The 24,459-nt window shown below is 44.9% G+C and overlaps 2 protein-coding genes across 2 annotated transcripts; one reads left to right on the top strand and one right to left on the bottom strand.

The window, feature by feature from the left end:
• Positions 1 to 7,352: 7,352 nt before the first annotated feature.
• Positions 7,353 to 8,952, top strand: LOC135392851 (uncharacterized). The gene is made up of 3 exons (XM_064623542.1): positions 7,353 to 7,558; positions 7,634 to 7,858; positions 8,841 to 8,952. Exons 1-3 carry the CDS (start codon positions 7,353 to 7,355, stop codon positions 8,950 to 8,952), a joined length of 543 nt encoding a protein of 180 aa, XP_064479612.1.
• Positions 8,953 to 16,780: 7,828 nt separating this feature from the next.
• Positions 16,781 to 17,470, bottom strand: LOC135392868 (uncharacterized). The gene has a single exon (XM_064623545.1). It carries the CDS (start codon positions 17,468 to 17,470, stop codon positions 16,781 to 16,783), a length of 690 nt encoding a protein of 229 aa, XP_064479615.1.
• Between the last annotated feature and the right edge of the window lie 6,989 nt (positions 17,471 to 24,459).

The raw sequence follows: 24,459 nt of genomic DNA on the forward strand, positions 1-24,459 counted from the left end.
TGTTCAGAAACTGCCAGAAACAGAATCAGGATCAGTCCTACTACGCGTACAGGTGGCGCGTTATGTTAGTCGTCATAGGAAGCCACACGGAGAGGAAATATCCATTACGAATTAATGTGCGCATGGGGTTTAAAAAGGACCAGTACGTTAAACTAATAAGAACTAAATTCCTACAGACTTTCCTAGCACATAACTAATAGCATTTTGGAAAATTTCTTACATAAATCGAGTTATTTTCAGGAAAACCACGTGTCAAGTTTTCCATGTTTCGTTGTACTTAAAAGGTAACTGTTCACTAAAGGAACGTTTCTTGCTCATATGTCGTTGTCTCTTTTCTCTGTTGACTGTCTTACAACATGGCGAAGAGTAACGCGCACGAAATCCGATTTCAAGTGTATCGCCGTATCGGGGAAGCTGTTTTTAGCATAGATTGAGAAGTTACCAGTCAAAACGAACTCGTTACAAGTTAAGTTACCGTGTGCAAAATGTAACGAAGTTAATAACGAAGTTCTTCAGCCTGAAATGTAACTCGCAGTTACTGAGTTACTTAAAAAAAAGAACGAGTTACTTCCAAGTTACTTCGGACACAAAATAGCATTACGCAGGTGCAGCGCGCGTGAGCAGTGGAGTTAGACCTTAAGTTGCCTGCGGAGGAGTGCAACAAGGTTAGATCGTTTTCGTTTATGTCCAACAATAGTGCTCTCCTTGTTTGTAAACAAATGACGTCATAGTGTTCGACAGCGCCACATATTTGGTAGAATTGAACTACGCTCGAAGCTAGACGTGAACAAGGTTGTGCAGGAAAGCCACGGTCTTGAGGGTATTACGATATGGTCCCTTAAAGGTGTTGTGACAGTTGGTTTCCAGCTTTCCCAGATAAATACGAAAAACGATTCTATCACTCGACATCATCCCATATTCAAGTTTTCAGGTCCATGACGTGAGCAGGTACGGAGTAAAACGGCCCCGAAGAAGCGACATCGGTGACGTCACACAGGAGCAGCGAGGGAAGACGCGCGTCTCCCAAGTCAAATGGGGGAGAGGGGTCCGTGAGGTCACACCGTGTGTCGTCGTTTTGTGGCTGCGCCTATTTTCCGAACCAATCTAGCGAGAGGAAAAATTCTTTTTTTTCACGGTGTTCTCATAATGAGTACGATGCCTATATATTATGCTTCAAGACACCAGAGAAAGTGTCGCAAGACCTTTAACGGGATGCGGCCCTCGGTCCTGATTTTCTTTCAATGGGAGGCAGCGAACAAGTGCCCTTTCGTGGAACCCAGCCTTCTCGTACCGATTTGTTTCGGTTTCCGTCTGTCTACCAATGTCATGATGACGTTTCTCTGGTAGAGGTCTATTCGAACGCTTTGCATCTTACTCCCAGTAGGCGCACAATGGTTCAGCTTCATTTCAATGGCAGCGGTTCTTACTTCCTGAATAAAATACTGTCATTGATTGAATATCACGTTTTATGGCAAAAAATGCCATGAAGGAAGCAAGGAGAAAGCAAGAAAATATGTGAACGTGAGTGAAAAGCGAGTTAAAAGTAACTTATAACTTAACTTAAGTTACTTTGAAAAAGTTACCTGAAAAAGTAACGAGTTCCTCTGAAGGTTACCACGGCGAAAAAGTACCGAGTTAAGTTACAAGTTACCAAAAAAAGGAACTTAGTTACAGTAACGAGTTACTTGTAACGAGTTACCTCGAACTCTGGTTTTTAGTGCCGGCATTTGCTGTCTTTGTCCTTGTGTGTGTGTGTGTGTGTGTGTGTGTGTGTTTGTAGTGCCGTCAAGCATAGATGTAGTGAACCGTGTGAACGTCATTTTGTGAGAGAGGATGCCAGTGAGTCCGCGCCCTTAAACCATTGTCGGCAACTCTGCTGTTACCGGCACCCAGAGCCGGGCACAAGCAAACAAATGTGACGACACAGCAAGCTACCAATAATAAAAGCAATTATAACAACATCAATAATAATATAATGACAGCAATAATAACAACACAACAGCTGTCACTTCGTGTGTTTTTTTCCTTTTCTCGTTTTTTATTACGTGCCACTTTCCCATGCTGTTTATCGCACGACAAGTACCTGTCGCCACAGCGAGATCGACCATCTGCGGTGACGGGAAATATGTCTGCTGTACTACAAAGCTGCTTGTTGTACAGCATCCATTTCTGTCGTTACTACAGACTCTTTTGTACTTACAACAAGACCGCCTGTCGTAACGACAGAGCAGTCTGTCGTGACGGCAAACGTGTACGTCACACGACAAAAGTGTTTGTCGTTACGACAGGCGCTCCTGTCGTAACTACAGACTTGTTTTGTAGTTACGACAGAAGTTCTGTCATGACGACAGAAATTTCTGTAGTGACGACAGAAGTGCCTGTCGTATGACAAAAAATCCTGTTGTCACGACAGAAATCTCTGTCGTATTTTTCGATCGGGATGCAACATCAATTTCGGCTTTGGGGAAACCCTAGGTTGCGGTGGGGGACGTCTCCCGCTAGTTTCCAGAAAAGAATGGAAAGGGACAAATGAAAAGACGGGGAAAACCGGTTCTGTAGGGACTGGGGGACAGTGAACTTGTCTCTGTGTGTATGCTACTGTGTCCTCCTCGTGGAAATATTCAACAAAATCCAAGAATGTGAGTCAAAATTGCGTTTAATCTGTGCACATGTAATGATCCCGAATGCAAAAGAATGCATAGGCTTTGTAGCCTCTTTCATACTGATGAAAACTGTCCTTCTTATCAAGCTTCTTCTTAACGATATCGTTGGTTATCGACTAAATTCTATGTCAGTGTGAAAGATTTCTCGCAACCTTCGTGTCCTCTTGTCGTCGATGTATCAGTCACCTGACTAAAGCTTGTATATTGCTAAAAGCGCACTCTTCGTAAATGTATTCGTAACCTGGAACACTTGGCCGGAGGCCTTTTAATAATAATAACTGGGGGTTTACGTCGCGAGACCATTGAGATTCAAAGGCCTTTTGTGATTACACATCCTTTGACATGCTCACTATATTGAAATGATTGTCATGAATGAGATTGGATGTCGACCATGAAATCACTTCTTCCGTCCGCTATATTGTTGTTCCTTTCAGACATCCAGATTACATATTGTTGCAAGTTTTCGCACACAAAAAAGTGAGAATGTTCTAATGTCAACACCAGATTACTAGGATGAAAAATGCCTTAAGGCAGTGCATCACCACCGACGCTCTATGGGAATCCCCATACATTTTTTAACTCCCGTAGCGCCGCGAAAATTTGGTTGGTCTCCGTGCAACTGCTTTTAAATGGAAGAGGATGCTTAGATGTAGTGCATGATCGAAGCAGATTTTGCGTTTAAGACGCAGGATTTTTTATATCGTCGTCGAAAGGTTTGAGAAAAGATATATTTCGAGGTTCCGCTCGCTTACAAAGTAGAGCCGCCCGAAATGGAAAATCTGGCTCGATCACGCTTTAGAAAAACATATCAAGAACCAATACCAACAAAAAAAAATCATCTGTGTTAAGCCGTTGACTCGGCACACGAGTTTTTGTCAGGTATGGTCATCCGTGGAGTACGCCGCTTCAGAATGGGCAGCGCAGTGCTGCCATCTCTCATCGAGTGTGTGGTCACAAGCAACAATAATTTGACCGCTGGAAATGATATTCCGCTGCACGTGGCCGGAAGACGACGAGGCCGACGTTGACCATGACGCGGGAGCACGAGCACGGGCAGCGTAGCCCAGCCCCAAATTGTGTTTATTGTTTGTTCAACGATGCTCATTTTCTCGGGGGAACAGTAGATGAAACTTATTTGTCTTGGAATTCCCAGTCGCAGCCACAGAAATGTGGAAGGATCATGCTTGTAAAAAAAATAGTGGAACTGGATAGGTTATACAGTGAAATCTTTTCTTTTACACTGGATGCCGGAAACCTGGCAGCGCTTTTAGCACTCATCCAGTAGGATGTCAACGGGAAGGGCGGTCTGCTGTTTCATGTGACAACTTTACAATAGTTTTTTGAACCGCACTGGGTATCCCCTCGTCCCACGACGTGGTTAGGAGCGCGGATCAAGTGCGGTCCCCTAGAGTCTAAGCATTTGAAATTTCGGGCGGCGGATGGAGCTGGTTGGGACAGATTTCAGACACGTCCATATCGTTTACTGCACAATAAGGTGCGACGAACAATTTGATGGGCAAGTGTGCATATATGCTTCGGCTGAGAAAAGTTATTCAGGATCGAAGTTGAATCAGAATGGAAGCTGAAATAGAATCGGTGCACTTGGGACCCAGGTCGAAGTACGATAAATAAATGGTTAGAAATATTGTCGAGACGACGTCATGAGCGAGCACTGGGATGGCAGAAGCGTCAAAAACTGGCGGCACGGCAAACCCACCGTGCCGTCTTCCTCACACTGTTACACAATGAGGGCGTCAGGGCGGACACTGATGAACCTGAGCATATGATGCCAGTAAAACCTTAGTGGTACCTCAGAAAGTTATACATGTGTAGTTATTCGCACGATGAAGCAAAGATTATAACACCTGGATGCCTCCGCCTCGTGTGCGCTATGAAACCATTAGTTTTTCCAGGGGACCTTTGCTGCATTATGGATACATGAAAACACATGTGCAATTATTTGTGCGATTTGACGTCGCTTTGACAGCAGCGAAGTGCGTATTTCAGACGACTGAATATTTTGGGCTTTAGCTACATGTCAATATTTTGGGTTTCAGCTACATGTCAATATGGTGAGATTTAGTTACAGGTCAGTATTGTGGGCTTTAGTTACATGTCAGTATTGTGAGCTTTAGTTACATGTCAATGTTTTGGGCTTTAGTTACATGTCAAAGTTTTGGCCTTCAGTTACATGTCAATATTTTGGTTTTTAGTTACATGTCGATATTGTGGGATTTAGTTACATGTCAGTATTGTGGGCTTTAGTTACATGTCAATGTTTTCGCCATCAGTTACATGTCAACGTTTTAGGTTTTAGTTACATGTCAGTATTGTGGGCTTTAGTCACATGTCAACGTTTTGGCCTTTAGTTACATGTCAATATTGTGGGCTTTAGTTACGCCTGTCTTCACTAATGCATCTGTTCAGTAGCTTCAAGGCGCTCGGAATCTATCACCCAGTCAGTTGCGCACTTGCGGACATGGAAGTCGTTTCTGAACGCAGAAAAGGACTGCGCAGTGAACTAACACTGCAGTGCAAAATGTGCACACTAAAGGGTGTGGCTGACACTGAGGTTCCACCAAGCATCGGACAAGACCATATGGACGTGAACACCGCTGTAGTTTTGGGAGTCCTCTCTAGTGGAACGACATATTGAATCGATGCTCAGTTATGTGCCGCACTAAACATGTCGTGTATGGTGACCGGAACATTCACGAAATATCAGGACCAACTGGCGGACGGTAGCAAGCGTACAGGACAGAGTCACGTACCGGAACTGAGGAAGTGCGGTCTGTGGAAGTGCGCACATGTCTACTGGTACCAGATCCACGGCCAACTCCACGTATAACCAACCGGCAGTACTGCCTCTTCGTTGTAGGTACTGCACGACGCCTTTCGGAAGGGGAAAGGGTGGTGTACCTTGCGCGAATTTATAACGACTACCTCCTTCCAGAGCCTGTTGACCCTCGCTATCCTCGAAGCATGCGAATTAGAGTTCCCGATTATAGAAGGAAGCACGCTAAGCCAGAAGAATTGTAATCAGTGTGCCGTGTGCCTTTTGCTAATCGAGACAAGGTCATGTGATGTCGGCAGCCTCGACGAGGACGAGAAAGAAAGCTAGAGCGGATTTCTGGAAGTTCCTGCGCGGATAGGCAAGATAACACTCACAATGGCAATTTGTTATGAAATGCTCTCACTCCGAGATCCACGAGGTGAAGGTCACTCCCAGACGAATGGGACATCAGAGACCCAGTTCACGGAATGCTGATCTGTACTTGGGCGAAGTCTGGGGCCGTGGTTAGTGACGACCAGGATGAGCCAACAGACCCGAATTATGTACTCGACTAAACTGGAAACCTCCATTCGCACTTTACGTTCCAAGCAGCTGTATGGTCCACGCACACACATTTTTCTCCTCTACCCTGCTTTTCTTCCCTTTTCTTCTTCTCTTTTGGCTTTCTCGTCATCCTCCACTGATGTCCAAGGATATGGGAAACGCTATGCAGCCTCTTTGCAGTTTTATTGCATTTCCGTTGACTGTGCAAGTAAATGAACCGTTTTGCACCACCACAACGTGCTCTGAAATTTCTAAGCCCAGGGTGACAGGAAATAAAGAAAACAGGTTGCGGTTTCGTTTCGCAATTTCCGCGTAATGTCGGTAGGCTATAACATGTCGACACCAACCTGTCTCAACCGCGTCGTGTCCAACCTAGGTTTTTATGTTACGAGAGATTTCGTCTGTTATATGCGCAAGCATTGCAGAAATCACACGAAACGACTAGTGACTAGCCCTTCGCCCGACAACAACACAGCAGGGAACAGCAACAGCTCAACGAAGAAGTTCAGGAGACAGCTGGACAGCCTGTGCGCATTCAAAAGCCGCGCCACTAATGAGGCTCGTGCACATGACGTCACGCGCAGCCTTTGAGCGCCTTTGAGCCGCGTGACTCGGGAAAACATGTGGATGCGTCACATGCGTCTTACTGCGGGCCGAATGAGGTAACAGCATGTGTTTTTCCAATATCACGCATACCGCAACAACGCACGACATGCCCTCCTACTGTAACGCCGGTGCGGCAATATGTTTTCCCGAGTCACATGACTAAACGTGACATCACTGCACAACCCTCATTGTTCCGTTTGGCTGAGCGCGATATGCGTGTTTACAGTATTGGACTTGGCATGGGTGAGCACGAGCGGTCGTATGTTGGCACAAGATTTCGATTAACCCGTCGCGCGCCAAGAGAAAACAAAAAATAACACAGAAAGAAGATGTTACATCAGCGGTACTGCATTTACAAGCAAGCGCCAAAATGTTGTGAAGCGGTGACTGCGCGAACCGTTTGGCTCGCTGCGCCATCCCTCGACTGTAGACGACGAAGTGCCGTCTATGATGCGCCGCCTTAAAGGGAGGATCGGCAACGGTTGTGCCCAAAATTAAGTGAAGGTTGGTTTCAGCAGAGACCGCCCACAGATGCTGACAGCAGCCTCCGTTTCCAATAAACGTGCGCGCATAATTTATAAACAGCAAAAACGATAGAGCGAAACTGAAACTATGAGAGCAGGCGGTGGCATCGGAATCGACGAGCGCTTCGCCGTGACGTCAGTCGCGAGATTCGTCTGCCGTGATTCCCATGTGTTGTATTGCATTGAAGACGCAAGGAAGCAAGTTACGCTTAACGTGCAATCATGGAAACCGACTCCGCATCAGAATACAGCTTCACGGGACTTGAGCCCGATTCAGACGTGTATTCTGATGAGGAGAATGACTTGACGGTCACCATAAACCACAACGACTCGCCGTTTTCGACGGACCCTGTACCAGTGCGCGCGTCCCTTGAAACCGAGACCTCGGACCCATACACTCAAGAATGTCGAACTCAAAGTAACGAATGGTGAGTTTCAAATAGCGTGTCGCACGTTCTTATATATTTGCCACGGGTGCACGCGTAACATGAAACATGTTGCAGGTGCACGTGCGGTCGGTGCCGCCCGCAGGAAACCAACGAATTCGTTTGCTGCAGAGAGCTCGACGCGGGGACAGTATGTGATGACGAGTGTGTGGACTGCATAACGGTGCACGACCTCTTCCAACTCATGTGCTTGCACAGGAGGCAGCTTCAGGTGCGCAGCCGGTTCCTACGGAAAGAGCCTCCGTTTTACATGGAACGCTGCTCTAGTGGCGACACCAACAGGTATTTAGCCTTACCTTTGACCTGGTAATGTCCACGTCCTGAAGTGACTTTGCACGTTGATCATGTCCTGCAGGGGCGGCGGAACGTGCTGAGCGCGCGGGCTCAGGACTGTGGTCGGCGCCCCCCATCCTCCTCAATCCCCTTACACTGGCATCGTGAACAGTTCAACTGTTCAAAGTGAACAGTTATGCCTGCCTAGTTTATGTCAAATACTTGTGAATGCAAGATTCTTGTTTTGGATTTTTCTGTAACTTATTCAAACTTCATTTGGTTTCAGACATGAAGCTTTATTTTTAAATTGTTTTTGTATCTTCTTGCATTTTAAGTCCAATATGTAGCTTACAGTCCTGTTTATTATCTATACTGGTTTCGTCAACTTCACATTTAGAGTGCCCTGATATTTTCTAAATTTTTATTTTTCTAAAGTCAAAATGAATTTGTAGTCTTGTTGTGAGTGGAGCTGAATCTTGAGACATATGATTGGGGGTTCTGTACCTTTAAACACAGTATAGCTACTACACCCCTGTTAGTCAGGCTGTATCTCCTGTGGGAACAAGTTTAGCTGTCCCCACCCCCTCTTCCGCTACCATTGATGCCCTGTCCACAACAGCACCTGCGGGCTGAAGTTTGCAGATTTACAATATGTACTTTTAATGGGACACAGCTCTGATAGGGCTATACTAGCCCTCGAACGGCAACTGAAGCGGAGATTCCGAGCTCACAATCTGAATATGTGTATTACTTTACAACCTGAATATATGTGTGTTACTTTTGCCTTTCTGAGCACACCCTGTGCATGTCGGACCACCATTGCTTCCCGCTTTTGGCTATCGTGGCAAATGGGTCACTGGTGATCATGGAATCCGGCACACACAGGCAGCAACAATAAAATTTAAAGGAACATTCTTTGGTTACCAGGACTTCACTGTGCTCACAGCATTGCTCTGTCGGAGCTCAATGTATTTTTTGCAACCTTTTGCAGGGCCCTGCGCTACACAGCGTACCGAGAATTTGTGGTTTTAGTGCACGGCAGAGGACTGGGTGCTGGACAGCGACGAAGAATACCCGGATGTGCGCTTAGGCGAATAAGATAGGCATTCCCGTCTGCTACGTACACGCATTTCGGATGGAATTAGCCTGTTGGACTGATTTGGCTCTGCCCGTGCATGCGCAATGTGAAGTGCTACTTTGTAGTATTGTGTGTTACGTGTTAGGCTTCTGCGAGCATACTAGGCTTGGTGCAATACATTTATTTCTGGTTGGTAAGTTACCTTCCAAAGATGTGTACAAAGTAGTCCCACGTCAACAACGAAATTTTTGTTGTACCCCTTCCAGTGATTCATAACATGTACAGCTTCAAGAAGAGCTAACCATACCAGCACAATGTGAGTGAATCATTATTGAGGAAGATTTTAGCCACCCAAGCTCCATTTCGTGAGTATTTATGGAATGAAGATAATTTATGGAATTCATAGATGGAGAAGTTACCCGTCAAAAAGAACTTGATTGAATATCACATATTATGGCATAAAATGCCATGGAAAATATGTGGACATGAGTGAAAAGTGAATTAAAAGTAACTTGGAACATAGCTTCAGATACTTTGGTAAAGTTACCCGAAAAAGAAATGAGTTCCTCTGAAAGTTATCCTGGCACAAAAGCACTGAATTAAGTTACCAAGTTACCAAAAAATGGAACTTAGTTACAGTAACAAGTTACCTCGAGCTCTGGTACCATTGATGCGGTCTCAACCAACAGTTTCGTCCAAATCAATGATTGTTCACCAAAGGCAGCTAACGTGGCTGTAATCTTGCTCAAGAACGAGATCTGGTCACCCCGACTGATATTACTAGCTCTGCTTAAAGCTGTACACTCTATGAAAGAAAGAGCATGATCTGCATCTTCTCTGGGGTAAGGCTTTTTCGCTGAGAGCAATGTTTGAAAAGGTAATAACTGGAGAGTGGACGTATAGGCTCGTAAAATATGCACCGTCTACCCTCCACGTGCAGACAGTCTGATTTGGAGATATTTTGCCTGTACTCCAGCAAGGGACTGGTCACCTGGGGAAGAAATAAATGACAACATAGAGAAAATTTGTTGACAAGTTCTTTTCTAGGGAAATATTTCAGGGGACCTCCCTTGACACTGCCTTCTGGCTATGCTAATCTCTGCGACTTACTGTGTGCTTGCAATGCTGCTGTTTCTGAAGCGGGAATGATGCACAGCTGTAGCATCCTCCAGAGTTGGCTTAATGCCGTATGTGCCGCACAATGACGGCTTGGTTGTGGTTGTATTGGCCAACGTAGCTTCTTTGTAGGAAGGCCACTGCTCCAAACATTTGAAGAGCTCGGTGAACAGCCTATAATGTAGCCTGTAATGTCCGTGTTGTTACAATGAGCCAAATATAAAAATGCAACATGATAGTTGCACAAACCGTATGAGCCGCACTCCTTCAGTGGAACCCCCCCCCCCCCCCTCCGCTTTGCTTGCTTAGATGGTTTCAAGGTGCACCTGTCCGAGCCATCGTCATTCTTCAAAACAATACGTTCAGCATTGAAATTATAATGGAAAGCCGCGATGCGTATCCTGGCAACCAATAACGGTAAATTCAGCAACTATTCCATCATGCAGCTCAATATGTTATCGCACACATTCACTGTCCATTCACCACTACAGCAGTATGTTATCAGACACCTACCTTGCCATCATGCCATCATAGGAGAATGCCGTGGATTTGGGGGCAAAATGAATGAGGAGGCTATGGAAAGCCTCCAGACCATATGTTTGTTCCCGTGGTGACACTTGTGGAAGGTCAGCTGTCAATGATTTCGCCATAATTATCTCCCGCAACTTGCAGAAATTTTCAGAACCTACGAAGTAGAACCTCCAGGGTTATACTGGACGACCTGCAGCAGCAGCTATTCACTGGTAATTCTTAATACAATGGGACAACAACAAAGGGTTAATCATTTTCCTCAACTTTCCCTAGATAACAAAGGCTCAGGTAGATCTGGTACATTTGTCTTGCCTGTGACTAGCATTGAACTCAAATTTGAAGGAACATGCCTATGGAAATGTTACTATGGAAATGGAAATGATTTAAATTACAACGGTCTAGTTTCGGTTAATTCATGTTTTTTCGCTACTGACGGAAGCTCCGCTTGGCAGAGCAGCGGCGCTGAATGAATGGGGAAGTGTCCTTGTAGATTGGCCTGCAAACTTTTTTAAGAACTGTTGAGCCCAAAGTATGGGGGTGCTCATAGACTCGACAAAATACCAAAAATGAAAAAAAAATCACATTTTAAAGCAAATTTCTTTGTGTGCTTTGCATAACCACCTACTGGTGGCACAAGGACAATATAGTACAGGGTGTGTGCAGAAAAACGTGACCCGCATTTTTTACATGTAACTCGTTGTCTACTTAGCCGAGGAACTTCCGGTGGCGCACGACGGCGTATTTATGCGTGCGAAAGCTACAAAAAAATCCTGGAAGCCATACTCAGAGTAAAAAAATAAACAGAGCGCGAAAACATGCGCTTCCATGCATTAGAATAGGGCGGTCATGACAGTGCATGGTAGTGCATTTCGGTCTCAGGAGAGTTATGTGCAGGCACCGCTAGGGGTACTGGCGATGAGCACCCATGTGGGACATCGTTTCGATTTATGCACTGATAGCTCCCCTAGCGGTACTTGAACACAACTCTCCTACGTGCACCATGTTGCCCTATTCTGATGCACGGAAGCCGACGTTTTCGTTGTTCTGTTTATTTTATAAGCTGAGTATGGCTTCCACAATTTTTCTGCAGATTTCGCACGCATAAATGCACCATCGTGCGCCAACGGAAGTTCGTTAGTTCGGTAGGCAACAAGCTACGTGCCTAAATGCGGGTCACGTTTTTCTGCACACACCCTGTATATAAGTATATTTTAAGTTTTTGGTTACGTTCTGATAATTCAAGCGAAAGGTGCTGGACGCTTCGAGTTTGAATTAACGAGTCTACTGCATACATGAACAGAGTAGATGGCCGCATGCACGATGTTATGTCTCTGGGCTTACCTTCTGGCAGCCAAAGTCTCTCACCAAGATCGCCGTGAAAGCAGGCTGGGTGAAGAGGGTTTGGGTGGACGTGGATGTTGGCCACATTCCTCATGAGGGATGTCCACTTTGCGAGGATAACGTCACCATTTTCGTCACTGGTTGTACCGCACCAATAGAGGTGGCGTACCACAGACTGGCACCACAGGCCATGCTCCTTGTAACGCTTCTGTTTCGCAGCCTCACAAATTTTCTTCTTAATCGCTAAGCAGAATGCATAATAAAATGTTAGCAGATTTTATCCTCTCAAGCTGTACTTTCAGACGAGACAGCCTAGGGCTAAACGGAAGTACACATTCAAAACAATGCGTTACATTGCTTCTGCACAACGGAACACATGCTGATGTTCATATTTACCTTTCGCTAAATGCCAGGCGTCAAATATGTGCTTAATTTGTACATACGTGTGTTTTAAAAAGGCTTTTACACCCGTATGCGTATCGGTGATTAGCATGTCGATCTCCAACCCCTTGCTGATCAAGTAAGCTAGAGCTTCCTCAAGGCCCTTCCTTTCCATGTTGTTGCTACTGCCCACCACAGTTGACTGAAAGCTGAAAGCAAATTCACAAGTTGTTGCATCTTTGGGAAATGATTGAAACTAGCCAGCACAATTACCGTGACAAGCTCAAAGTGAACTATCTTGTTGGTGGGGCCTCCATCAGTGTTTAAGTTCCAATTAAAGCACAGTGACCGGGAGAATCGCATCTTGCGTCTCCAGCAAGACCAACTGCTTATCCTTCAGCTCTCCAAGCACCGTGGCCTGCTCATTTTCCCATACCTGAAACATGGCTGTGTGACTTATATGTATGTGGTGGCCTTTTTCTTAACACGTCGCTGTACAATTTATCCTTGCAAATCAGTCAAGACTGCAGCATACCGTGCACTGCGGTTCCAACACAAGTCAGGAATGTTTATCAATTTGTGGTCATTCACAGCAGCAGTTGGTCATTGGTTCATGGGTGGTTCCAGATCATGCATTCTGGACTTTTGGGGCCAAGAATTTTTGCAGTGGGTTATGCATGCAAAGGTACTCAACTTACTGTTTGTATGGCTGGAAACAGGTAGCAACGCTGCATTTTGAAATACCGCGTGCGTTTGATTGATGCAAGTCGAAGGAACTGGAACATCCGCAGTACCTTTGCCTGACTCAAGCCAGCAAACAAAATGGCAGCACTCATTAAAATGTTCCCTAGAGGCTTCTTTCCTATGACCTGCTGGCTAGACCAAAGTCTGCTGTGCCCGCCTGTGCATGTGACCTAGGAGCTGGAGAAGAGAAGATTCTGCCACCATGAACATGTTCTCTCTGATGCCTTGGCTTTCCTGAACACCTTCGAACCTAGGTTAATATGAATAAAGTGCTGTATACAGCATGTGAAGCATACCCATCACTTTCCCTTGTACTGCCTGAAGCATGTTCGATGCTCCCGCAATCCTGGAGCTGTCAGATAGGAGCAATGCTGTTTCAGTTTGGAAACACCTTTCACCAGAGGTTAGAAGAACTGAGTCGCAACAGAAACCACATAAAAACGTTATTCCATGCTGAGGAAAACTTACACACACTGGCTTAACGTAACAATAAAAGAAAATTGTTTCAAAGTTATTTCGTGCTGCACATGAACTCATCTGATGGGTAGCTGGATAGAATGGTGTAGCCTATGTAATATTAAATAGAATATAACTAAACAATCACTGTGCATATTTTCCTTTTTTTTATGTTTTCCCCTGAATTGATATTTCATTTCATTTATTAATCCCAAGGGCCCAGAGGGCATTACATGGGAGAGTGGCAGAGGTGGCAACGAAGAAAGCATATTAATACAATAGAAAACAGGCAATAAAAAGTACATAGACTGCAACATATCAGAATATAACTGAACAAGCGAACAAACATAACAGAATAAACGAACGAAAAATGTGCGAATTAATGCAGTAATCGATATGTGACGTAAAGAATGAACATTATAACGAAACAAATGTGGACAATGAACTGCGGAAGCGATAGGGGGGAAGATGAGAGACGACATCGGTGGGGAGGTTATTCCAATCAACGCATGTCTTGGGAAAGAATGAGTTAGAAAACGCCGTCGTTCTGCAGCGGAAACGTGATACCTTGAGATGGTGGTCAATACGTGGAGAGATGGAGTGAGCTGGTGTGATGTAGGGAAACGAAGGAATGTCTGAGAGAATGATAGAGCTTGTGGAAAAGGCAAAGCCTCGAAATGTATCGACGGGTTGATAAAGGTGGTAGGTCAAGGCGAAGCTTTAGCTGGGAAATGCTAGCGGTAGTGGAGTAATTGTTAGTGATAAACCGTGCGGCACGGTTTTGGACCTTTTCCAATTCATTAGATAAGTACGCGACAGAGGGGTCCCAGATAGCAGCAGCATATCCTAACTGTGGTCGAACGAGGGTAAGATAGGAAAGGCGTTTTACTTGGGGGGAGGCAAGGCGAAGATTCCGTCGTAGATAGCCAAGCGTACGGTTCGCCTTTGCGGCAATGGTGGAGACGTGCGTGTTCCAAGAAAGATTAGATTGAAGTACGACACCAATATATTTGTATGAAGACCTTGACGGGATGCTAGTATTATTGATGCTGTACGAACATGAAAACTTAGGAATGCGACGACAAAACGTGATGTGACAACACTTGTCGTTGTTAAGAGGCATGAGCCATTCCTTGCACCACTCGTCCACCAGGCTGAGATCATCTTGGAGTGTTATTGTGTCTGCCGCGGTTGTGATTTTTCTGTACAAGACGCAGTCGTCGGCGAACAGTCTTATGTGGGAGGAAAGGCGGTCAGGGAGGTCGTTGATGTATATCATAAATAGGAGAGGTCCGAGGACGGAACCTTGCGGGATGCCAGAGACTACGGGATTAGTGCGGAACAACAGTCATTGACCTGGACAAACTGAGAACGTAAAGCAAGGAATTGGCGGATCCACGATAGGGTGAGGTCATCAATGTTAAAACGACGGAGTTTTAGTAACAGACGGTTGTTGGGAACACGGTCGAAGGCCTTTGAAAAATCTAAGAAGATGGTATCGGTTTGATAGCGACTGTCGAGGTTATCGTGGAGGTCATGGACGAACTGAGCTAGTTGGGTTTCGCATGAGTAACCCTTTCCAGAGCCGTGTTGCCGATGGAAAAGAAGATTATGATTAACTAGGTGGCTGATGATATTAGAGTGAATGATGTGCTCGAGAAGCTTTGAGGGAACACTAGTTAGTGAAATGGGGCGGTAATTGGCTGGGGAACATCGATCACCCTTTTCATGGATAGGGATCACTTTACCTATACGCCAGTCAGAGGGGACTTGGCATTCGCTTAGCGACTGATTAAAGATGACTGAGAGAGAGACTGCAGAGGTTGTCCTGGTGCCTTTCAAGACCTTAGCATTAATGTTATCAATCCCAGCAGATGATGACATTTTTAACGAATCAGTTAACTTCGTTATACCATGAGCCGTGATTACGAAAGGTGCCATTGGCGGAGGAGTATGCCATGGACTGCGCAGCTGGTCAGAGATGGGGGCTTCGACAGTGAAGTTACTGGCAAAGGTGCGGCTGAGGATTTCAGCAGGCCTAGACGCATCCAGTAGTGTGCCCTCGCCGTCTACAAGCTGGATGTCTGGGACCGGGCGCGGGTTAATTAAATTCCAAAACTTCCGGGGGTTTGAGCTCGGAACTGACCCAAGGTCGGATTGAAATAATTTAAGTTTGGCCGTTCTGAGAGACTTCCTATACAGCGAAAGGGCCGAACGATATCTCTCCCAAGCATGCTGGGAGTCTGAACGTTTGGCACGGCGAAACATTTTCTTCTTTTTACTAGCCAGAGACTTGAGCGAGCGATTAAACCATGGAGCGGCCTGCGAGCATGGAATAGTGATCTTGGGAATAGGAATTTCTACAAGGTTGCAGAGTTTATTTTTAAAGAAAAGCCAGTTGACCTCGACCGACCTATTGGCGCTGTCCCGGCAGAATGTGGAGAAGTCAGACTGAAGCTCTTCGTTGATAGCTTCGAAATCTGCTCTGTCGTAGAGACGAATAACTTTCTTGGAACGAGGGCGCCTAGGCACGGATACATGTAGTTGATAGTGTACCACATTGTGGTCGCTAAGTTTCCCGATATCAGAGATAGCTTCTATAATGCCAGGACGTGTGGACAAAACTAGGTCGAGTGTGCTTGAACAGCTGGTTGAAACTCTTGTAGGAAAAGGTACCACTTGCGTAAGGTTGAAGTCGTGACACAGTTCGAGAAAATCCTTATCGACGGAAGCAGATCCAGGTGTTACACACGTGAAAGAAAAGTTTATACCAGGCATATTAAAGTCGCCCATCAGGATGATAGTATTGCTAGGAAAGCGAGAAGTAACGACAGACATGTCGCAGCGCAATTGATCGATGAAACCAACATGAAAACTTGGTGAGCGATAGCATACACCGATGATGGCATGACTATTACAACAGTCAATTTTTAACCATACAATCTCTAAGCTTGATTGCACACGTATGACAGACGACGAAAAGCAGTCTCGAACACCGAGGAGCACGCCACCCCCGCGTCGGCCCTCTCTGTCACAGCGATGAATTTTGTACTTGGTGACGTACGGCAGGAGCTCCGTGTCAGATATGTTAGCGGAAAGCCATGTTTCGGTTAAGGCAATTATATCACAATCGCAGGAGGACATAAGGCTGTTAAGTTCATCCTGCTTTGGTAGGAGGCTTCTAATATTGGTAAAAATGACCGAGAGAGAGAGCGGGGCGCGGAGTTGGTAGAAGCAGGAAGTGATGCACTCGATACAATGCGCCTTTCGACAGGCTCTTGCTGCTATGCGCCTTTTTCAACAATGCTTGAGGTTTCGTGGTTAAATGTATACAATTTGCCATTCAATAACAACTTGTCGAAGCGGAGCTTGAAAGGCACAGATTGCGATTTGGCGAAGGCCAAGAAATGCTTGCGAGCCGTGCGAACTGTTAATGAGTAGTCGCCCGTGGCAGAAATATCGGTGTCTTTTAAAAATCGGCCAGCACTCAAAACAGGCTCTTTCGTTTTGTAAGACGCGAACTTGACAATAATTGGTCTGTGTCTGTAAGGTCGATAGCGTCCAATGCGGTGGGCGCGCTCGATTGCGTGGGGCGGAATCTCCATGCCTAGATTATTTTTGCACAGGTCAGTTACCAGAGCTTCGGACTGGGCCCACGTCTCGGAAGAGCTATCGTCCAAGCCATGAAACACTAGATTGTTCCTCCGCATTCTATTCTCAAGCTTGTCTATCTGATCCTTTATGGTGCAGACACCGCTAGATAACGAGGTAGTTGTATCCGTCAGGTCCTGTACCCTCTTGGGGACATCGCGGAATGACGAAAGCTCACCCTCGATTGCTGCGACTTTAGTGGATAGCTCGGTGACTTTTTTGTCAGTGGCGTCTAGTTTAGATTTGATAGTCCGTATTTCGTTGAGTAATTCAGCTTGCCCTGCTTCTATAGGTGGGAGCACAGATAACGACTCAATGATCATGTTCATCTGTTCATCGCTACGAGGACCTGGATTCCGCTTCACGTCGCCAGAGAGTAACAGGAGTTGGCGCAAGACAGTAAGACAATCGCTGTACAATACCGATAACACTTTTGGACCAGGCAGCACCACCAAACACAGGTCATTAGACCTTAAAGGTCAGCAAAGGTCAGCAACGCCGATTTCCCGATGTGTTGAAACGGTTGTGATATTCTGAAAGAGCACATCAAACTATCCCCGAAATGGACCTTCGTTTCTCAATTTTGTCTTCCTGCTACGCAAATTAATTAATCAAAGAAATCGAAACAAGCCATGGGCGCAGCCATTTTTGTGACGTAGATGGGATAAACCTGCTCCATCTACGTAGATGAAGTGCCCTGCTTCTGATTGGACGAAAGCCGAGGCTTTCTCCGGCTTCCAGCGTGTGCGAGAAAATCCAGTTATGGCTGTCGGCGAGGCAACCACAACAGAGCTGTGGAACGATGGAGTCGGTGTTACTACAACTGCCAGTTCGTCTCAACAACGTTTTCGACGCCAAATTGTGATTATGCGCTCGAGAAGTTCGCACCTCAACCGGCTTGTTACTTTTACAAATTGGTGCAAGTACGGGAGCGATTGAGAAACTGCGTGAGCAGTGGTGTTCGTTTGAGCATGTTACATGTAGAGGACTGTTCTTCAAAGAAAGAAGATTGTAATTGTGCAAATTGCGCGATTGCCAGACCAAAATTCCATGAAAAATATATACGTTCTGCGGAATCCTTGCAGGACGGCAATGAACGACGTATGGGTGTATTGTGACCATTCGAACTGCAGTGTCTGTTATATGGAAGTGAAAGTTATACAAAAGGTGTGTACAATCTACTAGCGCGTTGTGCCATGTTCATGGGGAGCCGTTATCAAGTTTTGCTTGTTTACTGAGATGTACGTACGGCTCAACCCACACATAAATTCATTCACAATGGTTTCGCAAATAGATAGGGTTCCACGACGTTGAATACTGCTCTTGCGTCAGTCTTCAGACCAGATATTAGTATTCTGTTTGCTGAGCCACGGATGTAATCAAGGGCAGTGACACACTTTACACCCAGTATAAGGAAATGCACAGTGTGCTGTACTACAAATGTTCAGAGTGGCAACACTTCCCTGTTCCATGTTCTCTGCCTTGTATGATATGCTTTGTTGCAGAGTACAAACATTCTCCCGGTGCCACAAAGGCAACCTTACCAAAATAGGGAAGTCAGACCTTGGTTGTCCAGAAAAGCAAATATAAAACCACACCACTCTATGTAAATAATGGCATGCTCAGTAAAACTGGTCATGCTGAAGACCTAATAGTTTCAAGTTACAGCGGATGAAGGAGAAAAGGGCCTTTGCATGAAAGGAGCAATGCGGTGTATAAACATTTATTGAAAAGCATAATACCATGAATTTTGGTGAGAGTCAGCTGGTGTCGTTAGTTACGCTGGTCACTTATTGTACCCCTTGGTTTTGACAAGCATCATTTATGTTTCCATGGAGCAGGAGGTAAGCCAAACAACGATAACACGTATGTAAACCTATCACATACTGATGTAATGTATTAGACTTCTATAACCTGTAAGAACCTTCAGCATCGGTTTGGCAAGCTCTTACCCATGGCTTTTGATGAAAATCAAAGTAGTTCTGCACAGTTGACAAGAGTGTTGCTGAGTGGTGAATTTGTTTATTTATATTTTCTACAGAAGACATATAGTGCGCCAAGAACAATGCACTGTACCAAACATATGCAAAAAAATACAACTATCATAATTTATTTTTGCCATATACGTGTTACAACACTACAGGTGACACAATGAGCGACGGGATGAAGACACAAGTATACAAGATAGCTATGGGTGGAACATTTTTGGTGTAGCTACTGTCCCGCAATTCTGAATTACCGTTCCTTGGGAAGCAATCATAACACACAACATAGAAATCGCATTGGGCTTCTTCCAGTTTGGCTTTCATCCGGTTCTTGAAAGTAACCTTTATCATGTTCTCTTTTGGAACAACAGCAACTTTATTTCGAGACGATGAATGATGAATGCGGAGTTCTATCACCAGGGCCATTACTCTACCCCATTGCAGGTGGTGATGTGGGGAATGAAATAATAAGCCCCTTCACGATATTGATCACAATGATATGGTCTTATGTAGAACTGTGAAGGCACAGCCAGGAACTACACCCTTCACAAATCACACAGCACTTTTAACTACTCACGAAAGTTCACTCTCTCCAGCGTCGAACACAGGCAATTGTATATCATTAGACCCTAAAAATGTAAAAACAAGAAAAATCTGTCTTTGGCACGTGTCATAGGCATAACAAATTCAATTTGCGCATATATGGAGGCCTTCTTCAGTGTGGACAAAATCCTGATGCACAAAACAGGCTGCACCATTACTCAGTAAAAGAGGAGTCATTGGTAAATTACATTTAGGAGCTCATGTGATTAAGGAGGTAGGTAGAAGTATAGCTGGAATTTTTTTTCGGGGAGGTGGACCTCTATGGGGGAGAGGGGTTATCGGAGGTGGCACATAAAAATAATTTGCCAATCCGTGCACATTTACCAGGCAAAACTGGCATTACCTGCCAGTCGTGATCACATTTCCTGAGCGCTTGAGCGAGGGGGAGGGTGTCTATGCCCCCCTACTTTGACCCATTGCTGCCGCTTTGGCGACACTGCAGCTCAACATAGCACAAGTGAGTCCGTGCAGCTAGGGCTATTGTTTGTGAGCATAGTTGTGACAAAAAGAATTACAGGTCTTCCTTAAAATGTACATCGAACTTCAATATGTAATTAGAAAAGACAGGAAGGCATTTGCAAGTCCAGAGGATTACCGGGTGAGGGACTGGCAGTCACATTATCAAGTACACGATACATGTGATCAGCTTGTTTGTACGAAAAGTACACTGATTCCCAAGCAAAATGATCGCAGAGCAAGAATGTCAGATTAACAAGTGTCCTGTGAAGTACGATTGTCTGACACTCATCTTAAATACAAAATTGTACATAGTTCAGCTTGACAAAACTTATTGCACACTTACTGCTTTGTACTCACTTTCCACCGCAAAAAGTATTCCTTTTGACACAACAGAGGTACGTCAGTAACCTTGTGAAGTATGCAGACTTGACGCTACTTGTAGGTTCTGTTAAGGCTATGTGCTGTCAGTGGGAGAACCTTTCCTTGTGGGCGTCCAAGGCTTCCTGAAGCGGAGGCCTCGGACCTGCCCTGCTGCACAGAGTTTCGTAGCTCGTAGGAGCTGAAGCAGCAGCAGCAGAGGCATAGCTTGGCCATTGTTCGCAGAGGTCCAGCACGCAGTCGATGAGCTTTCTGACATACTCTGAAGTTACAAATTGGAATTGGAGAATTGAATACATAGAAACAATTCCCTGTTACCAGTACTATATTTCTTTCTGTGACATTATTAAACAGGTTCATCCACTACAATCTTATGCATAATATTGTACTTACCAAAAGTGGGCTTGGTTCTGACCCCAGCAACTGCCCAAGTTTTCCGCGCTTTGGAAAACTTTAGGATGTACTCAGCAATCTCCCTGTCCGCGTTGTGATTGAAGTGGAGAGCTGCCAACTTTGTACTAGAGCAAAGAAAAGTGAAACAAAAAGAGAACACGCTGCTATTACTTTGAGAGAAATTCTGTCATCCCAGGACGTTGCACAACTAACCAATACAAGTTAATTTTTGTGCATCATATCTTGTTTTTCCTATGCTAATGTGTGTAATGCACTGGCAAGTGTCAACCACAACTTCATCACAAGCACAACGAAAAGAATACAAAATATAGGTAGGGAAAAAGGGAGACGAAATTTACCAAAATCGAGTTTAGCAAGCATATGCCTAGCTCAGTGTATCAGGCATCTCGAACAATGCGCGGTGGCGCACCCCTAATGCGCAAAATATGTTTAGCACGTGCAATTATTAATAGTGAGTTTTAGTATGTACGGTCGCGTTTGCGTACGTATGCGATTGCGTGGTGGATTTGCGCAATGCGCAAAGCACAGCTTGTGTCTTGCGTGTATACGTCCGCAGAACCACCAACACTGTTCTTTACGTGCGTAAAGACGATAGCGTACGATATACTAAAACTCAGTATTGTTGCCCTACCCAAAAACTTAGTTATTGGAGGCAGTCCCCTGTCATGAGGCAGTTCGCGACCCGTTAGCAAAGAATTAAAATACATTATTGCAATGGGGCGCCGGTGGAAATATTTACACTGGCATCGTTTCGTGTACAGGCACCACCAAACACATGAAATTTGCGACCATGTATAAATAAAACTGTACGCCAATAACGTAATCATCGCGAAAATCGCAAAATTCCCATACCGCACACTGATTGCGTAAGTCAGCGCAATGCGACGTTTCGAAAGTAGCGATGCGAGGCGCGATATGGAAGGAGCTGTTACGCCAGAACAATATACGGATGGTTCATCAAGTGAAGAAACTGTCGAGGACGATTTTGAAAGTGCGTGGTTCTTAGACGACGATCCCGAAGATGGTCCATTCCACATGGAGCCCAGACCGATCGCGAACTAGCAGCACCTAACTGCCTCACCAGATACTGACCCTCCTCCTTCAGAGGATGAACTGCGCACCGCTTTCAGGTATGTTCAAGTGCTGTCAGGTATAATTTGTTATGCTTTTATCTGCAAAGCATTCACGACACGTTTACAGGTGCCACTGCGGCTGCTGCGACCCCGCGAACCCAGATGAGTATATGTGCTGCAGTGAGATAGAGAAAATGCGAAATGCGTGCGGCGACGCTGGTGTAAGTTGCTCAACGTTGCACCCTCTTTTCCATCCGTTATGTCTGCATCCAGAACTGCTGGAGGTTCACATGAGGTATATCACTTATTACACACCATCGTACATGGAGTGCTGCACTGATAATAACAGGTACTGGTACCGCTCGCAAAACAGACAACAAACCTATATTTTATACAAGCAACATTACTGCTTATAGTAAGCTACGCTTCACAGCATATTCCAACTTTACATTTTGGATGTGGGGTCGCCTTGGACGAGGAAGGCGCAAAAAGATTCCTGGATGCTGTGTTTCCAAAATACGGTGCACATTTCCATCACCATCTTATCGAGGGTTCATTGGTCTGTATACCTCCTGATATTGTGCGCCTTATGATATAATATTTTCTTCTTTTTCAATTTAGATGTTCCGCTGCAGTCTCAGCTACTAAGGGGCATCCTGCTTGGCTAATGCCCCCGTACTTGTTCCTTGTTGATGCACCTTGTTCTTCCACTTGGCTTCAATGTTATTATTATAAAAATAAATTCTTCCGTCATTGACTTACTCATCATATAAGCTACACCCTTGAGATAAAGCTAGGTTTCAAGTTATGATTCATTGAGAAATTTGCACTATTTTAATACTCCTCTCACTGCTGCACATGCAATTCCTTGTTCTATGAACCTTGCCAGCAATTCTGCTTACAAACATAGAAAACTGGTAGCTTTTTAGGCTAGCGAAACTAAAAGGTGTGACACATGAGTGTTACCATTCCCTGCTGAAATGTGTAAGGTACCAGACTTGTACCTATAGCACATTTCGCAAACATAAATGATCTTGGCAACAGCAACAGCATTACAGTCCAGGAACAGGCACAATGTAAAAAACAGGTATTCTTTTTCATTTCCTATGACAAAAAGCAATATTAAGATGTAACTTTCGATAATTTCACAGACAATAAGCCCGTCTTCATAGGTAGGATGTAACCCCACTTCACTCGGTGTGTTCTGATGTGTGTTACAACTTTGTCTTTGTTGACAATAAATGATGATCACAACTAGGAAGAAATTGTTGAATGCAGGCAGATTCTTAATTTTGTGCAAATTTCATAAAGGAAGCGCATCTGCACTACAACCTTCATCTGCCCCAGCTGCCAATACATCAGTTCTCTCATGCTGTATTCGTCTATTAATTTTGTCACGCCAGACAAAGCTGGTCTTTTTTTCTTCTTTTTTTTCTGCTGTCTCAACCTTTATATGACACCATTTAAAAAGGCAGGAATGCATTACACAGAAAGGATAAAACTTTATGAACTTACATACCTAAAAATCACTACTTTGCTGCCGTGCATTTCTCGAATTTTGTACCACCATAGTGGGTCGGTATACCACCACAGACATTACCCCAATAATCAATGAAAGTCAGGAAAATGTTTTAGTGCGCAAATATTGTATGCAATATTGTACAAGAGCAGTCACTCCAGAGGGTAGCAATCCTTAATTGCCTTCATTTGTGAAGTCATCTTTTACCAGTTTAAGGAGCGCAGAACTATCACCACAAGAACGAAAGTTAATTATGCTTACCGAGTACACATGCCATCAATCGAGAACTTTGATGCCTTTGGCGCAAAGTGGATGATGACCGAGTTGAAGGCCTCCAGTCCAAATGTTTGCTTATGTGGCGAAAGCTTTGGGACGTCTTTGAGAAGGTAGGGAGATGCAATAACTTTCTCCAACCTTTTGAAAGTCTCTGTTCCTATTGTATCGAATCAGAAAATTGAGTACCGTTGTACATCGTATCCAACAAGAAGCTTCACCTCGTACCTTCGTGCAGCCAAAGCCTTTCACCAATGTCCCCGTGTGCGCACCTTTCATGTAGGCTGCCTGGGTGTTCATGAATATCAATGACATGGCGGAGGATAGTCTGCCACTTTGCCAGAACTAGCTCGCCATCATCATCACTCGTTCGTGCACACCAGTACAGGTGATTGATTATGGTTGGTGACCACTTTTGAAGAACCTGGTGCTGCTTTGAGTGGGATGCAGCAATGATCTTTTTTTCGGATACCTGGATGTACATAAAGAAACATGGAATAACTCCCAGTGGATGGTACAAAATGTGATACACCAGTGAAAAGTAGCATAATAGTGGCACCTTTTGCTACATGCCACACATCGAAGCGGTGCTGCACGTCTGGGTTTGA

This window comes from Ornithodoros turicata, chromosome 1 (genome assembly GCF_037126465.1).
Source record: "Ornithodoros turicata isolate Travis chromosome 1, ASM3712646v1, whole genome shotgun sequence".
NCBI classification, from domain to species: Eukaryota; Metazoa; Arthropoda; class Arachnida; order Ixodida; family Argasidae; genus Ornithodoros; species Ornithodoros turicata.

Coding starts and splice junctions, on each gene's coding strand:
- LOC135392851 (XM_064623542.1), top strand. CDS start 7,353: ATGGAAACCGACTCCGCATCAGAATACAGCTTCACGGGACTTGAGCCC. Junction 7,559..7,633: donor CGAACTCAAAGTAACGAATG/GTGAGTTTCAAA, acceptor AACATGTTGCAG/GTGCACGTGCGGTCGGTGCC. Junction 7,859..8,840: donor TCTAGTGGCGACACCAACAG/GTATTTAGCCTT, acceptor AACCTTTTGCAG/GGCCCTGCGCTACACAGCGT.
- LOC135392868 (XM_064623545.1), bottom strand. CDS start 17,470: ATGATCATTGAGTCGTTATCTGTGCTCCCACCTATAGAAGCAGGGCAA.